This window comes from Copadichromis virginalis, linkage group LG7, assembly GCF_057382275.1.
Source record: "Copadichromis virginalis isolate Kocher_CV1m ecotype Utaka linkage group LG7, C_Virginalis_male_GT1.1, whole genome shotgun sequence".
NCBI lineage: Eukaryota > Metazoa > Chordata > Actinopteri > Cichliformes > Cichlidae > Copadichromis > Copadichromis virginalis.
The window spans coordinates 10,009,991-10,028,048 of record NC_140624.1 but is presented as its reverse complement, the minus strand read 5'-3'; the positions used below and the strand labels follow the sequence as shown (position 1 = coordinate 10,028,048).

The 18,058-nt window shown below is 38.8% G+C and overlaps 3 protein-coding genes across 7 annotated transcripts; 2 read left to right on the top strand and 1 right to left on the bottom strand.

Annotated features, from left to right (window-relative positions):
• The first annotated feature begins 881 nt into the window (after positions 1 to 881).
• terb1 (telomere repeat binding bouquet formation protein 1) lies at positions 882 to 12,194 on the top strand. Of its 5 annotated transcripts, XM_085461612.1 has the most exons (21): positions 884 to 1,481; positions 1,579 to 1,689; positions 1,849 to 1,980; positions 2,304 to 2,435; positions 2,659 to 2,719; positions 2,857 to 2,975; positions 3,167 to 3,295; positions 3,398 to 3,550; positions 3,646 to 3,777; positions 3,954 to 4,079; positions 4,307 to 4,437; positions 4,532 to 4,836; positions 4,917 to 4,981; positions 5,437 to 5,499; positions 6,161 to 6,379; positions 7,373 to 7,444; positions 8,889 to 8,954; positions 10,079 to 10,149; positions 10,785 to 10,817; positions 10,893 to 10,940; positions 11,608 to 12,194. In XM_085461612.1, exons 1-21 carry the CDS (start codon positions 1,445 to 1,447, stop codon positions 11,644 to 11,646), a joined length of 2,244 nt encoding a protein of 747 aa, XP_085317738.1. In that variant the 5' UTR covers positions 884 to 1,444; the 3' UTR covers positions 11,647 to 12,194. The 5 variants fall into 5 exon arrangements, with proteins under 5 accessions (XP_085317737.1, XP_085317739.1, XP_085317738.1 ...); XM_085461613.1 differs by lacking the exon at positions 10,785 to 10,817 and having other exon boundaries at positions 883 to 1,481; XM_085461610.1 differs by having other exon boundaries at positions 885 to 1,481; positions 10,785 to 10,940.
• Positions 12,195 to 14,007: 1,813 nt separating this feature from the next.
• On the bottom strand, positions 14,008 to 16,228 carry LOC146704461 (uncharacterized). The gene is made up of 2 exons (XM_085461615.1): positions 16,091 to 16,228; positions 14,008 to 15,425 (listed from the first exon to the last, which is right to left on the bottom strand). Exon 2 carries the CDS (start codon positions 15,416 to 15,418, stop codon positions 14,561 to 14,563), a length of 858 nt encoding a protein of 285 aa, XP_085317741.1. The 5' UTR covers positions 15,419 to 15,425; positions 16,091 to 16,228; the 3' UTR covers positions 14,008 to 14,560.
• Positions 16,229 to 16,254: 26 nt separating this feature from the next.
• Positions 16,255 to 18,001, top strand: LOC146704460 (uncharacterized). Its single transcript, XM_085461617.1, has 2 exons — positions 16,255 to 16,320; positions 16,767 to 18,001. Exon 2 carries the CDS (start codon positions 16,777 to 16,779, stop codon positions 17,401 to 17,403), a length of 627 nt encoding a protein of 208 aa, XP_085317743.1. The 5' UTR covers positions 16,255 to 16,320; positions 16,767 to 16,776; the 3' UTR covers positions 17,404 to 18,001.
• Positions 18,002 to 18,058: the final 57 nt, after the last annotated feature.

Here is an 18,058-nt window from a genome sequence, read left to right as displayed (position 1 = left end):
CATCTTATTTTGGATTTTGAAGTAAAAGCCCTGTGAATCTTCATTTTTGAACTACTCTTTCAATGACTTACTAATGCTCTTAAAAGCAAAAGTCGTATTTCCAAATACTATTTGAACTTTATATCAACACTTTCCAACCACAGTCTTTTTCACAGTAATACCATATCAATATCAAGTCAGTCTGATTTTGCCTTTCATAGTAATGGCCCTTTGAAATTGCCGATATTTGACTTAATCTTCTAACGATTCAAAATGCTCTAAAATGAAAAATTCTTGTTTCCACAGGGTAATTCCACTTTAGCTCAACAGTATACAGACCCACAGTGATACCATATCAATATCAAGTCATTCTGATTCTGCTCTCAAAAATAAAAGCCTTTTCAAATTGTCCACAATTGACCTACCTTTCAGTGATTTCAAAATGCTCTAAAATGGAAACTTCCTGTTTCCACAGGGTAATTCTACCTTAGATCAACAGTATACAGACCTACAGTGATACCATATCAATATCAAGTCATTCTGATTTTGCTTTCAAAAATAAAAGCCTTTTCAAATTGTCCACGATTGACCTACCTTTCAGTGATTTCAAAATGCTCTAAAATGTAACATTCCTGTTTCCACAGGGTAATTCCACTTTAGATCAACAGTATACAGCCCCACAGTGATACCATATCAATATCAAGTCATTCTGATTTTGCCTTCCAAAGTAAAAGCCTTTTCAAATTGTCCACGATTGACCTAACTTTCAGTGATTTCAAAATGCTCTAAAATGGAAAATTCCAGTTTCCACAGGATAATTTCACTCTGTATTTACAGTATAAAGCCCCACAGTGATACCATGTCAATATCAAATCAGTCTGATTTTACTTTCCAAAGTAATGGCCCATTGAAATTGCCCATATATGACTGACTTTTGTAACGATTTTGAAATGCTCTAAATAGAAAAAAATCCTGTTATCCGCATATTGTAGCATCATCCATAACTGTGTCCCAATTCAGGGGCTGCATTATGGGTAGTAGTAGTAGCAGCTAGGCTAGTCCGTTTCTATGGTAACGTGCAATGTAAAGTTTCGTCGTCACTTTCTTTCTATTAAATATCTCTGGTAACGTTTAATATTGCTGATATCGCAGTAAGATACTCGAACCTTTTTTCCGTGACGGTTTGGGAGTGTGTTTAAAATAGGACATTAGGGTGACAATAAACAAATTGTGGTTTAACTGAGCACAATTACTTCGTTTAGATATTAGGCTTTAGCTAACTTTTGGCTAGTTTAGCTATAGCTAGCTAGTTAGCGAGCATAATTTCTGAAAATGGTAGTATTATAAGGTTCACCTAACTGAACAAATATGGGAAATAAGATATGATGATCTCGTAATTTGGAGCTATCCAGACACTAATGACATTTGCCAGTGTTTTTGTTAAACACTTCAATTAAACATTGACATGGATAAGACTAAGATTTGCAGCAACCGGCGCAATAGTAAGTGTAATTTCCGTTTACTCCTCAGGCTCTTTCATGTATTTGTGGAAGGACAAATGTATCCCTGACTGGCTATATTACATTCTTCCGTTTTCAGCTATTAAGACAGATCTCAGTTTGCTGCTGGAGTGTCTCAAGTTTCAGATGAAATGCCCCGATTTACAGAAACAAGCCCTTCTCACTATTCATTCAATCTGCGAAAAGAGAGGTAATAATGAACAGTCAATGACATAAACGTACTTTCAACTTGAACTGAACCCGAACACATCTGTCATATGAATACATGTATTTAGTGAGATATTTATATAGCATAAGGTCTTGACATGGTAACTGATGACTGTCTCACTTTAAATTGGGAATATTTCAGAGGATAATGTGGACCTGCTAAGAGAAATGGGAGGTGTGGCATTTGTGTATAACCTCTCCAAATCCAGCATTGTTCATCCAGATGTTAAGGAGACTGCTCTCTTTACACTTGGCACACTGGCAGAGGCCAACGGTAGGCACGTCTGATATTTGTCCAATCTAAGTTCAGGGAGGTTTATTTTTTTTAAAGGATGCAGTTTCTGGAATCTTCCGATAATTACGTAACATTCTCACGATGGGACGATCAAGCATCGGAAGGAAGAAATACCTTCCCCCTCCCCCAAAAATTAAAGGCAGCTCTGTGGTCCTTAATTGATATCCAACTTGTGCTTTATGTGTGTAATATGTGTTTGTGTGATATCTGGTATTTATTAAGTGTTTATTAAGTGTAAATTTTTTAAAATAAATTATAGTTTTAAATTTTAACAACATATAATTTGTCTTTCATTTTGTTAGTCTACTGCAAGAATTCTCTGTGCAAAAATGAGATATTTGCAGACCTTGCTGATTGTCTAATGAATGAGGACATCCCGCTGAAACAGAAGCGACTCTCTGTTTATTTGCTGCTTGTGCTGGTAGCCAACAACAGTAAGATCAAATTCTAAAAAGACAGAATAAGTTTAAGCTACAGGACTGGATCACACATTTATCTGCATGTTTATCAGTCACTTTACTCTATATGGTCTGGTTTATTTGGAAGCTCATTAAATTTATTCCATATAACTAGAGCAAAATATAGCATGAATCTCTTTTTTTAGTTCTGAGAGCATGATAATGTTTGCAACCTTTGTCTGACTTTGTTTTATTGTAGAATTAGGACAGACTTTGGCTCAGAACAGTGGCTGCCTGGACGTTCTACTGAATCTCTTCAGGTATTTCTCATTGCTGAAATCTCTTTTGACCAAAGATAATTTTTAATCACACCACTTGTAGTTACAAAGAAAGGAAAACAACATCAATAAAAACACTCATTTGAGTCCATGTAAGGTAAATGGTATATATTTTGCAGGGCCACTTTCCCCATCTCCACAGAAGCCACTTTCCGAGCAGCTAATGCTACTCAAACTTACCAGCTTTGGACGTCTGTGTCTAGTGCTCTTTGTGGATGTGTAAACAACCCTCAGAATGGTAACATGAGATTTGTATTTTTCTGTCTTGTTCAGATAAGGTGAAATGTAAAATACAGATTTTCTTGCTATAGTGGCAACAATTTTCAGTACTCAATTAAATGTTTTTTTGGGGTAAGCACAAAAGCTGTTTTTTTTTTTTTTTTTTTTTTTTTTTTTTTTGCTCTGTTATTTCTTTCTTTTGTATTGCAGAGGAGGGTCAGCGTATTTGTGTGGCAGCGTTTCCTGTGATTAAAATCTGGCTTCAGCAGCTTACTTTTCCACAGACTGAAATTTTTCAGCCAATATGCACATTCATAGCAATGACAGTGGCCAACAACTGTAAGTGCTGAAACTATGTTTTTGTTTTTTTGAAATGTAAAACATCTTAGTTGATCCTGAAATGCAAATGATTAAATGTTCTTCACTTCTTTCTTTTGGCAGCCTGTGTTCAGGAGAGTTTTTCTGCCTGTGGGGGATTAGAAACTCTCGCTCTTACCCTGGGTCGTCTAGCTTCTGCTGCAGATACGAGCTTATTGTCTTGCCAGCTTTCTGTCATTATATCCAAGACTCTGTCAGCTTGCATCACTGATAACTGTGCGAACTGCTCACGAACACATACACATGCACCCTAAATCCACAACTGAATAACCAAAGTATTTCCTTCTTTATTTACAATCTCTTCTTTGTAGCTTCTCTGGCTTCAGGTCTGGCGCAGTATGGCGTGGTCTTACACCTTTTCTCTTTGCTGGCTAGTCCACACTTGGACCCAGAAGACAGGCTTCCTATTTTACTAAGCCTTGGTTACTGCACTGAGGCCTCTGGTGCGACTGCACTATTTTTTTTTTTTTTTTTCTGCTTAAAATATATATTCCAATTTATATCATAACTATGATATCTTGCATAATGCACATATTGAGAGCACAGTGTTCCTTTTTTAAAGATCATAACACACTGTCCATGCATTTCACAATTGCACTGTGCTTATTTGGTTCTACAGAAAAGCACCAGTCCCAGCTGATATGGTGTGGAGGGCTCCCCATTATCATAACTTTACTCACAGAGGATTCAAGTGAAGAGGTTAGGAGGGCTGCTACATTCATATTGCAAACTTGCAAAAAGGCCAGTAAGTCAAAGCAGTTTTATTTTCCAATAATTCTGTATTCCTATGTATTTTCACATGTCACAGTCACTTTGATATTTCTGTTTAGCTTTTAAGTTACTGTGTATCACAGCAGTCTATCTTATATACATTTTATTTGAATTATTTGCCTCTGTCTTACATTTAAGATAACTGGCATGTATATAGTATGCAAAACATAAGAATCTGCAGTATTTGCCTTTTCTATAAAGCTATGTGCTCAGGAGTGGGTGATCCGATAGCAAAACAGGCTGAAAATGTGGAAGCCCCTAAACACATTGAGGAGATCAGGAGTTCAGCCAGAGAAATGCTACACAGGATTAACCTGCTAGAGAAGAGAAGGGTGAAAGTTAAACATGCATCAGACACATGTATTTGCCAAGTCTGACCAGATCATATCATGGTGACTCATGATGTGTACTTATGTTGATCTTCAGGATGTCGAGGGTAAGCAGGAAGACACAGGTCTACCAAATTCACATGAGGGGCGAGACCAAATATCTCTACCAGCTTTAAATCTGCCACTGCACATACCACAAAATGAGGGTGTTGAAACTGTCCCCAGAAACATAACTGAGAGGGGGAATAATGGTGAAAACAAGGAATTGACCTCTGGGTTAAGTTCTCACAAAGAAACCAGTGAAGGTGACGTCAGGTGTTCAATGTGCAAAGGTACTGGAGCGCTCATGTCTTCTCATATCCTGCCACTAGAGGGAGCCAGTAAGCAACTTGAGGCAAACAGGTTAGTGGAGTGGCTCTGCGTCTGTTATTTATCAGAAAAAAAAATGAGGGTAAATGATAAGATTTTTTTTTTTTTTTTAGTCAGTGGTTTAAGCCACTATTTCCAGTGAGGTACACAAAACCAAGCGAGATTAAGTGTATTGAAGGTAAGAGACACAGTATCACTTATTTTCACTTCCAGGCACTAGAATTACAGTATTTAGCTATATGCTCAGACTGCCTTTACTTCCTCACCTGGTTCCCCCAGTTAACTCACCTGTTTGCACTCTGCAAATCACTCCCTCAATATATATACACATATCTTCCCAACATTTAATCTCTAGATTGTGTGTTGTCTGATACCTGAGCTTACTGGCATTCTTTTACTCAGTTAATCCCTGTGAATGTTTTTTTTAACGTGTTCCTGGTGTTTGGATTTTGCCTTTTTATGCAATCTGCACAAGTCTCTGCCTGACCTTTTTTGTATCAGACTGATTTGTGTGTATGGGTGTGTGTTTACTTGCCTCCTGTGTCTTACACTTGGATTTTCAATGAAAAGGACTTTGACATTTTCAGTAAGTGTATAGTATGTGATGTTTTCCTAAATGTGTTTTATGTTTAGAGTTACAGCATACTGATATGAAGAACGTGATCAAAGCCCCAGTCCCTTATAGTCGTTGTGCAGGTAAGAAATAGCACAGAAATCCTATTAATTTTGTATTATTAAAGGCAGAGTTTAAACAAGGACAGTGTTCGACAGCCTTTACTTCTCTATATCTTTGCAAACACGAGTGTCTCTCTTAATAAGCCTCATTTCAAAATAGTTATGACGTGTTAAAGTAGGACCATACATTTAAAGTTCTGGTTAAATGTACAGGTAGGCCTCAGTCAAACAGGCATAGACACCGGTATGGGACCCACTGGCATCACTAGTGTGAAATTTGTCGCAAAGAAGTATACACACTTTTCCCAATGGCCCATCTGTAGACCTGCGAGAAAGAAGAGATTTATTTCACAGCCTCCACTTGCTCCTGATGGTCACCAAAGTACATTTGTTTCTTGCTTCTGGTATATATGTCCAGGTTATCCTGGGGACTGCATCATAAAGCAGCTCGATCCCTTCAAAAACTGCAACGAAGGAGTAACTGGAAAGGCAACTGTACTGAAGAGCTCAGTCACTCTTTGTGGGCTGTGACATTTAGTTACATTTTTGGGGAGGTTGACATGAGGTTATAGTGTAGGTTATGGTGTGGAGTTTGGGAAGTATTTGTGGTTATGACATAAACATGGTTTACAGAAGGAGTTAAACAGAAGTATAAATCCCATGTCCTTCTTTCTCCACATAGCCTGTGTGTTACCTTTTGAGGAAGTGACCAGTCACACTTTTGAGTCTCTCCAAAGCTCTTGCCACCAAAGCTGTGACAGGCACAAGGTTCTCAGAGAGGCCACCAAGCACTTCAGAATGCATCACTGCAGGCTCGTGTTTGAGAAGGAGCACCAGGATCCCGCTGAGGCTGAGAGATATTCAACAGCAGAGCCACAACAAACCTGCAAAAACTGGACTGGTAAAAAGATTCTCCATATGCACAGAAATCCAGTTTATCACTGGATTTCTGTGTATTTACAGTTAACACTAATAGTTCCTGTAGGTCCTAGGTTTGCATTTTTTTTTTTGTTATATTAAAAAATACTAATTATTGTTAGTTTCCTTTAAAGGCCTTGCTGCTAATGGATAGACAGAGTTTTCAACATGTTTGGTTCAGAAGGTGATGCACTACCTGCTTTATCACTCAATTCGCATCAAAGTTCAGCAGAAAAATTATTTTCCTCAGTGACCACAAAGGGTGCAATTGTTTGCACTTTGATAGGCGTTTGTCATTGGGTAATCTGCTCTCTGTAAATCACACACTGAGATTCTTTGTCTCTTAGACAGGGTCGAATTAGTGGCAGCATATGTGATTTCAGCTAACCACATTTAATGGTTGAGTAATGCCCACATAATCTCTGAAGTTTTCTTATTAATTTCTTGCATTGGTAGTCTTGCAGTGTCTTGCAGGCACTCTTCACTGTTAGTGTGAGAGAAGAACTGAAATGCATGGGTGGAGCTTTACTTTACCTTTGAACAGTATTTTATTGTCATTGTGTGAAAGTTTTTCTTTTTAATCCCTTTGTATCATATTTGATACATGAGTTTCGGACACCTTTATCTCATCAACATGATCAATACTTGTTGATCAATACTTATGGACAAAACTCTTTTTTTTGTCTAAAATTGACATTGTTGTTAACAAGAAGGTGTCAAAAACGCCCACTGTATCAAATATGATACAAAAAAATATAATTAATATATAATAAAAATATATCATACCCAACATGATATAGCAAAAAAGTGGATTTTGTTATAAGGGTTAATAAACATCTCAGTTCCAAAAAAATCAGAATTTTCTGGCTAATTTTTGATGGGTTGGGTCTTACAGGGTTAAGTTGAAATAAAAAATGCTTAAATGTAAAATTGTTGCCATGTGTTGCTAATAAAATGACTTTCTACTCCACTGTAGGACCTTCTGAAGGTGAAGGAAAGGTAATTAACAAGAACACTCTGCCTGAACACCGATGGAGAAAGCACAATGGTAAGAAATTTACCACAAACACCTGAAAGCACTGTTGCAAATGAGATTTTGTAAATCTAATATACGAGCTATTTTGAACCCTTTGTGGTAATTATTTTGTATCAGAAATGCACCAGTGCAAGTACAAAAAAGAGCTTTTGCCACATACTTGGCACCAGTCACCTGGTAAAGGTGAAGACATTAACACAAAAGTGTGCCTGGACAACACGCAGTGTTTCCCAACTGTGTAGTTCACTGTGGGGTCCATTTGTGCCTGTGTGAGAATGGTGCTGCTAATGTGCAGCACTCTCAGCTAAACAGACTGAGACTGAAAATTACTTCATTCACACCTGGCCTGGAAACCAGGTGCCCCATGATTCCTCGAAATCCATAGCAGTCTTCTAAGAAGCCACAGTTTAAACTGTAACCTTCTATTATTATGTACTCTGTTTGTTCTGTAGAAATCAATTCAACTCACAAGTCTCAGTTTCCGAGGTTTAATATACCTACTGCTGATATAACAGCACTGAGTAAAATGTATGTTGTTGTTTTTCCTTATTTTTTTCCACCACAAACCCTGAACACATTTTGAGCTTTGGGGTGAGAAATATAGTTACGCATTAACTGACAAACATGACAGCTTTTAATGTGTCACCATTGGTCCAGTGCCAGCAAGAGCGTGCAGTTATGGATTGATTGGCAAACATGCCAGATGTTGATGTGTCACAACAAAACCACCGCCTCTGAGGGCATTTGGCAAAATATGAATTCACAAACATAAAAGATGTTAATAGTCACCTCAAGGTACTTTATATTGTAAGGTAAGGAACTTACAATAATACAGAGAGAGGCCCAACAATCAGATGACCCACTATGAGCAAGCACTTTGTGACAATGGGAGTGGTGACAGTGGGAATGCATGCGTGCATAGGCATGTGTCCCTGAAACAAAGAGTTTGTACTGTCACACCTTATCCTAGCAGTTATCCTGTAAGGGAATAATAATAATATATAACAATAATAAATAATTATTGGGGGGGGGACAACAACATTGCTTTATGGTAGCAGCAGTAGACATGCACTGAGAAGATTTTCAGATGAGGCAACAACTTTGAAGCAATAGTTTCTCCATTTATGTTGCATCAAGTAATAACTGCAAGAGCAGTGGCAAATAATGCAGAATGACCCTTCTAACTTTTGGTTTTACTTTACATGTTTTTTACCACCACCAAGGATTAGCATTACAGTTTAGTTTTCGGTATAAATTCTATGGTGTGTGGGATGGTTAATGTCACAGAATTATGTGATACAGCGATAGGAACATAGAAACAAATTCAAGATAATAGAAAGCAGCAGGAATGTCCTGAAAGATAAAGAAATTGAGCAGTTGCGAGCTGCTGTGTTTTAGGTGTAGGACATCTATATGTATAATTTGTAAATTAATTTGGTTGTCTTTTTCTTTTTAGGCGTCACATTGGTTCCACTACAAAGAAGAGCTAAAAAGACAACATTCGCCTCTCATAACAGGACTGGTATGAGATGTTTTCACAAAGCAGCAGTTTAATTATTTACTGTAGTCCTGCATTTCTGCCATAATCAGCAACACAGATCCCATCACTCCTCTCTTGGCCCTCCTAAAAAGGGAGAATCCTCCTGAAGATAGATATGCAACATCAGATAGGGGTATTTACAGCTGACTATTTAACTGTGTGAATGTTATGATTGAGAGCCTGTGGTGGGAGCTGTTCTCTGCAATGTGTTCCTGGCAGCAGACAAACCAAACAGCAGAGGGAATGTTGAACTGCAGCCAGTGTTCTCACAGTGCAGGCCGGGGCTGGTTCAAAGCAGCACAGCTGCATTAAGCTGTTTCACACTCTGTGTAACACTGTGAGAGATTAAGGCGGATGCTTTTGTGTCTTGCCAGTGACGCTGTAGTGAAACTAGAGGGATTGCAGTGTTTTGTCAGTTTGCAAGTTTGCATCATCTCAAAGGTTGTGTAGCCCAAGAATTGCAGTAGTGTTGCAAAGCAAGGGGCACTGTTTCATAGTGCATTCTCTCTGTGCTGTCACACTGAGATTTACTGTTGTTTTTTTCCATCTCAGCTACAGCGCTTACTCTGAGTCCATTCTTCCTTAGATTTTTCCACTGTCATCCATTTTTCAGCATGTTAAACTATAATACCGCCCCTCCTGCTCTGTCTTCATCTTTTTTTACTACAGCTTAGTACTACTATAAAATCAGTCCTAGGCAAAAAGAGAAATTATCTTGCATATTAAATCTGGGGCAATTGAATATATAATGATAAAACAGGAGTTGTAAAGCTTTGTCTTTTCCAGTAGAGGTGCAGAGATGATTTGCAGTACTGATTGTTTTCTCACCTTTTGTTGGAGGAGGGGAAAAGCATCTCCACTTTTAACAATAACTTTAAATGTAATTTAAACACACTGTCAGCGAATTTACTGAAATTCAGCTACACAAATATATGAAACTAGATGCAACGCTGGTGACACACAACAGAAATCCACTGACCTCTGTTATCATTTAATGTCATTGTATTTGCTGATGGCTGTATACAAACTGAATATCAGTGATGTTTAGATTTAACTAATAAATCAGTGCATCCCTGGTAAACATGCTTTCACGTGCTGTGTTTCAGATATTGAGATGGGAGGGAGGAGTGGTCACCATAACAATCTGCAGAAGATTGGCTTGGATCACAGTTCCACTGTAAGTTTTCTATCAGATATGTTTTTGGATGTCGAGAAAAAGCTTTATTGTCATAATCAGTATTGCATCATAGTTATAACAATAATTGAAGATAAAGGGCAGATACACACAGTAGAGTTTCAGTTTACCAAAGCGCCTTTTATCCCTGACAGTGCTTTCTGTTATTGGTGCTTGCATTATTTTGCAATAGGGACAGCCCATCAGAAAGCGAAGATAATCCCGTTAAGAATTAACAAATTACCATTGCTCATCGAGATGTGTTGAAATCATTTTAAATGTGAATAGCATGCTTTGCAAAATGCAGATATTAATGGGCTGAAACCAGTGTGGTCTGTGGATGCTGGTTACAGGCAACTTGGCTGGATTGTTTTCAGTATGAATAAATGGAAAAAAAGAAGAAAAAAAAAAACAGATGTTTTGAAAACATTTTCCTCTTTCTTTATTATATATGTGATTAACCGTGGCTTCAGTAACCAGGCCAATTTTTGATAGAAAATGCTTTAAAAGTTACTAAGCACTGAGAGGTGTGGCAAATGGATGAACGTGTGCATGTGCATACATGCCCACATGTATGCACATGTCTCTGGCTGTCTTTGTTTACTTTTCTTACTTTTTTTTGGCTTCAATACTCTTAGAAAAGGAAGAGAAAGGACTTCAGCTGTGAGGAGGTGGGTTACCTGCTGTCTGGAGTAAAGACGTATGGCTTCTCTTGGAACTTAATCTTGTGGTCATATCCCTTCCAGCCTGGGCGCACCAATGTTGACTTGGCCAAGAAGTACAGGCGACTAATGGTAAAATCCTTAAATTAAGTGTTTTACAAGTTACAGTGGCCTTAGAAGTTTTGAGCACAGTGTTACTTATTTCCAAACTCTAAAGGGATGACATGATTTACAAAATGCACAAAGGTAATTTCATACTTTTTAAAAATTATTTTGAGTAAATTACTTTCCCCCCCATTCATTAAAAAATTCCCAAAACAAATTTCATCACCTGGTGTTCAGGAAGACCTAATTTGGCCAATTTCATAAATGTGTTTTTTACTCACCCGAAGTTTTTTCCCTTAAAAGCCTCTCCTTCAGACAGAACCTCTCATGAATCTGCATATACATCTCTTCTGATGATGTTTATTTGCAGAATTCTCTCAATGAATAACCTCTTCAGGAGACAGGCGAGGTTTTCTTATGACTCTTTCATGAGGTCATATTTGTGCAGATGTTGCTGCAGTGCACCACCACTCCTGAGTCTACTAAATCTGACTAGAAATGTAATCCTACTGCCATAGGATCAAAAGTTTTTGTTTTATTGGTCTTGTTGTTTTTCACCATTAAGTTGATCTTTCAAACCTTTTGAATTATGTAAGTGTCAGTTTTTGACTAGGGGTGCTCAAACTTTTGAATGCCACCAGAACCGCTAAACTACACAGACTTTAATTAGCTTCATTTGTCTTTTTGCCTTCAGAAACGTAAGGCCCAGGATGCCAGCCGTGCAGATTCTTAATCCTTGTTCAACCTAGGATTTGTTGATCAGCTGACTGGATTTACCTGTGAGGCCTTCATTCTCACTTCAAAAAACATTTCAATAATTTTTTTATGATCTCCAGCAGTATATATTCCTTATATTATACCTGGTGTACTAATTTTAGTGATTTGTGGTTTCAATGCAATATTGTCTCAAACCTGTTTGAGTTATGGTTTGAAAATGAAAATATAGCTGTAGATGTTATTTGTTCATGGTTTATGTTCATTTCTTTGAGAATGAATTGTGCCCGAATTAAATTGATATTAAAAGGTAGATTTAAGCGATGCAAAAGCACCTATTGAATAATTACTATATCGTACCGCATAACCGTCTATCAGACTAACTGGCCTTTGAACAGTGTGTTCAGATAGTCAGTATAAGTATAGTTTTCCACATATTTATTTTTCTGTATCTTAGCTGTTTTTAGTCCAGGTCAGATTTACTGTATGGCAGTTTGGATAAAATCTGGTCATTAAAATGACTCTTGTTATTTCATATGCATATTAAAGAAAGTGGTGTCTGTTTCACCAGTTATTAACCAGAGTTGTTTTCCATAAAGTTTTCAGGTAAAACAAGACTATTTAGATTATGTCTGATTGCTTCTTTTGCTTAGACCCTGTTAAGGCCTTGACATAGAGCATCACAGAAGCAAATGCCAAGTCCTGCTTTCTTTGTTTTTGTGCTTCAGTTCACAGACAGGAAATCAACAAGGGGAGAGGGGACTCAGGTCAAGCACTTTTGTTTATTGAGCTGAAAGCCTCTGGTATGACAGGAATCACAGTGCAAATCAAACTGCTTATCTTTCCCAGTGTGCCTCAAGAAGCAGCTCAGTCTGCAAAATGTGTCCTTTAAAGCTTAGCTTGACTGAGATCATTGTCTAGAGTGCCTCTCCCATTCTGTGGGGACTCATCAGTGTGTTGCTAAAATCATGGGTCTTCCCCATTTTCCATGCCCTGGGGTGTGGGCTGTAATAGTTTGAGACCTCATATAATAATGGAAGGGTGAAAGGGAATTTTTTACTGGTGATAGTTATACCCTGGCATTAAGCTTTTCCCGTCATTGATTTGTATTTCTGTTGAATTGGCAAAGTAAATGTGCAAATTATTGCTTATTTACATTTGCAAGTACACCCTCTTTCAATTCTAAGCTTTTGCATATCAGGATATTTTTAAAAAATCATCCAGTCCTTACCATGTTCTAAAATTTCTAAAAAATACAACAACCTACAACGAAAAACAACACAACATATTACACTATATTTATTTAACAAAAAGCTAAACTGCAGAAGTGGTATGTGAAAAACTAACTGCACCCATGTAGCTTGTAAAACCACCTTTAATAACAATAACATGAAGTAATCATTTTCTGTATGACTATCAGTCTTTCACATTATTGTCGAGGATATAAAAGACTGATACATGGCCTTACATGTGACTCTAGACTGATGTACAGAGGAGTTCACTGTCGACTTAATGGCTGCAAGGTGTCCGGATCCTGTAGCTGCAAACTGAGCCCAAATATTTACCCCTCCACCACTGTGCACGTGGAGATATCCACAGCTGGGAAGATTGGAAACAGTCTTAAATGTTTTCCACTCATGAAAAAACGGGCAATGCTCCAAACCAGCACTATGCCAAAATCTCTGCTTTTATAGAGGTGCAAACATTTGCTAATTAATCAATTAATCAAATGTATTTGGTTAGCAGCACCTGTCGGCTGCTTTTCACACACTGCTTCTACATTGTGGTTTAAGCTTGTTATGATGTAATATCTGAGGTTGTGGTTACCCAGTTATAGGTTATGTTTTATGACCTGATAAATTAAACCACAGAATTGCAAAAGCGTGTGCTTTCTTTCCACATGACTGTAGATTAAAGTTTTAAGGCATTTAGGAGTGGCCTCTCATACCAGTGTCCTGACTACTCAGACAAGATTTTGGGATAGCAATGTAGTGAAAGCAAGGGGAGGCATGTGAGGAACAGATTTCTCATGGACTGAAATGCAGTCACACTGAAGACTTTTGACCCAGGCCCCATGAAAATCTCCTTCCTCTGGAAAGAATGTGGCCTAGTCTCCCCCCTTTCTCCTCCCTCCTCTGATGTCCTCTCTCCCACGAGACAGTGAGAAGCTCCAGTCCCTCTTAAATGAACTGGGATTTGCTACATAGATTTCTATTGCCATTTGCAGAGTGCCCCGTACATGTAGTAGTTTGTCAAACATGCCCAGAGTATCTCCTATTTTTCTTCCCCCACAAAAATCTATTCCCAGAATCTTCAGTGTGACCAGATACTATAAAATATACCTTTGAAAAACAGGGAGCAAGATTTTGATGTGTAAATGCCAGTTTATTGTCAAAGGCAACTACTTGACATTGAAAATTCATTTATTTTATTTAAAATTACATAAGATGACAATCATTCTGATTAGTGGATTATTGAAAATGCCAAGTATTACTATGTTAATTCATAAATGTGTAGTAGATACTCGTAACCAGTTGTGGAATGCACATGCCGTTTCCAGCTGAAGTTGCATTCTTTGTCCTTTACATTTATTTCATTAACCTTCTTTTCATTTTTCTTTTTGTTGCTATTTTTTTTTAAACAAAAAAGAAAACTGCTCAAATATATACAAGACACATTTAATTTCTGCCTGGATCTTCACAGATGAAGATCTCTGTCTAATAATGAAGCATTCTAGGTCACTCTTCTTTCCATCACAACACACACATGTACACACACACACTGCTTTTTGGCACCTTTGGTTCGTTTAACATTAAAAAAAAGGCTCTATTGGCATTAATGTGGGCACTTGGGTGAGACAAACCACTGTTTTTAGATCCATACACAATTTAGATTTAGAGGGTTTCACTTCCTTCATGAATCCTCTGATGGATTCACATCAGCTCAGTAGATGTGCTCATGTCTGTGATGGGAGTGTCATCAGGGACATTGACATCTCTTGGAATGAGGTCACTGCCAAGGTCATTTCCTCTCAGCTCCGAGTTCTTTGGGGTTTCACTAATGCTTTCCTCGTTGACATCACTTCCAAGCTTCTCCAAACTCTCTTCAGCCTCCACCTCCATCGGCTTTTCCAGATGCGCTTCTGCTGGCTTCTCTGGCTCAAGCATGGAAATGTCAGCAGCCTCATCCCCATCTTGGCATTCCTCACCAGCTGGGAGGTCTGATGGCTCGTCTGGATTGACTGGGACAGGGATGGGATCTTGGGAGGGCGCGAAATCAGGGGAACCAGAGTTGGTCAAAGGGGGCGAAGAAAGAACCGGTTCATGGAGAGAATCTTGTGTTAGTTGATCCGGCTGCTGCTCCAGATGCTCCACTGAGGGTGGTGCTGGCTCTGAGCTGGGCTGGACTATCTCAATGTCTGGTTCGGAGTCAGGAGCAAGCTCAGCTTCAGCAGCTGGTTCTGAAGGTGAAGGTGTGCTGGCTGAGACCTGAGGTTCAGGTTGGACTGGGGCTTCCTTTACCATAGGTGCTGGTTCTGTATCATTTTTCGGGGCTGAGGCACTGGAAGCCTCTGCTTCTTTAAAATCCGCGACACATTCTTCATTGGGTAAACATGCCACTGGTGTCACTGGCTCTCCCACCACCACATCTAGATCCTCCGTTTTGGCGGCTTCGTGAGTCTGTGTAACTGCAGAGTCGTTTCCTGGCTCCTTTGTGGTCTTCTCTTCAACAGCCACAGTTTCATGGGTGCTGGCTGGGGTTTCTCGCCTTCTGCTGAGCCTGTTTCCCATAATGAGCCTGTACAGAAAGTCAAAATGATAATAATAATAATAATAATGCCAAGAGAGATGCTTATTTGACTGGTGGAGATGAAATTTGAGTGTTTTAGTACATTATGTTCTTCTTCTTTGCACTGTGTGCTCTATTTTTTCTGAGAAGTCTAAATATATTTCTGGAGAGCCCAAGGACCAACTAAAGCTGTTGACTACAGCACTTGTTTGATTAATCCTTTACTTCCTGTACCCTGATATACACAAGCCGACCACAAAAAAACAAACAAACAAAAAAACACTCTGGACACATCATGACCTGTGCAGTCACAACTTTTGACCACTTCATAGACTTTCAGTCAACATCCCCTTACTTAAAAAGGTCAATTAAAGTCTTCAGATTCATTGTTGTTTTGTCTTTCTTAGATTCTATAAAATAATATGTTCCAGTCGCTTATAAAAACGAAGCATAACTCACATAACTAGTATTATGCGCTACTAAAAAAAAATGCAAGCAACATAAGTTAGGCAGTAAACATTAATATTTGGTGATCGCGAAAGGAAAAACAAGTTTTGCAGACGACCCCGCCTCCCTGTCGCGGTGCTCAGACTGTTAAATTGTATCCAAATAGTAGAGAAGGAGCAAAAACACTGTGGTTAAAATGTCTAGGAGGATAATAGTATTTCACCAACCTTTGTACTTTTGGCGTTGCAGCAGGTCTATATATATAAAGTTGCTGATGATCCCTCTCGTGGAGGAGACTGCTTGTTAAACCGCTCGAAGTGCGCACAGCAGAGAGGAGCTGAGCCCTGCACAGACTGCTGAGGCGCACATTCTCCGCGTCCACGGCGCGCGCTCCAGCGCGAAACCACTTAACTTCCTGAACCAGACTGGCTTCGTTGCCTTTTCTCGGTTACTAAACGTAAGTAAACAACAACAAAAACGATAATAATAATAATAATAATAAAAGGATCTGCCTTACTCAGTCAAACTAGATATTATGCCATTAAACTAAACCACTAAATTGTGTGTTATTAAAGCCCTGGACAGTTGTAGATTTGCTTATAGAAAGCTTATGCATTAGTTGTTCAGTATAGCCATGATGACAGGAACGTGAATACAGTTATATGACATAAGGCCTTCATATTGGGGAAGTAAACGTGCTGATCGGCTGACTGAGGCTGAACCCAAAACCACTGACACATTTACTGTAACATCAGTGTGTTCTTAAGCTGCAAGACAGTCAAACGTCTTTAGGATCTTTGGTACATTGAGCTTCTCTTTTCTGCTCTAATATACGTCATTCTCATGCTTAGTTTGCAGAATGTTTGTTTTGATTGATTGCATGACTCTTTATTTAATCTACAGAGTAGTGAGGATGTGGCCTGAGCAGAGAGCCCAATGTGCTGTGAGGAGTCCCGCGTGTCACGTTCGTGGGATCTTTCTGCTTCTCCTGCTTGTCATGGTTCAGATGATAATCTCCTTGGTGCCTTTTGATGGTGTGTTCATTCGCTCTGATAAAGTCCTCATCAGCCCCTACAGATTCTGTCAGATCCAACAAACTGGTGAATGGTCCTGTGATAATGTGTATAAGAGTCACCTGTACGAGCGATCGCAATCCCAAGGAGCTGAAGCTGAGACTTTATCTAAGCCACATTCTAACTCTGTCAGAGTAGCGGTTTACCTAGCTGTGTATGTTCCAGTGATTATTGTGGCGTTTGCCCTGATGGGCATGCATTCAGTCATCTCTGACAAAGACGAACCTGCTATCTTTTGCAGCACGACTTTCCAGGTCGGAGCAGCCTTGCTCACCCTGGCTGGCCTTTTCAGTTTTTTGTTTGTCTATCAGTCATATGTGAGCTGGCAAAACATAACCGTTTGGTTCTATATCTATTTGGGTGTGGTGATAGAGCTGGCTATCACATCTGTACTGACCCATGTGTTAGGTAAGCGACTGAGATCATACTGGGAATGCAGCGAAATGCTTAAGCTCATCCCTGCTTAAATGCAAACATGAGCCACTTTGCAGTTTAAATAAAGCGATTAATGTTGTGATCATATCACAAAGACCTTTGAGTGGTCAGTAAAACTAGAAAAGTACTATATTAATGCAATTACACATAAATCTACTTAGGAGAATATGTTGATTGCTGGTGCTGCAATATCACTTTGTATCTCTTTACCAAGTGGTTTATGAAAGCCAACACACATAATGTATAACACAACAAAAAATATGGTCTGTTGAGTCTGAAATGCACAGCTGGTGGATGCATGAGTGGTACCCTAATTGTGCTGACAGTTATTTCTATATAAGCTGTAAGGAATAAAGAATATATGTATTTTTTCAAAGTGTGTTCTTATATCTGCTACCTCATATATTCAAGGAGCAACAGTAATGTGATTTCTGTAACTACAATTTCTAGCTAATTCACATGAATAACAGTATGCTTTATGTTTTGGCAGTTTAATGCAAAAGCAAGGCTTTTTTCAAGTTCCCCCCCCCCACAGAACAAGGCCACTTGTACTGCAGCAGTACCATGCTCAGGGTACTTGCAGGAACTTGTTAGGTCTTCTGGTGGAAACATTTCTAACACCAAACCTTTGTGGTGAAAAACCCACAGATGCTGTCAGTTTCATATACAGTGTCATGCATGTGAAAA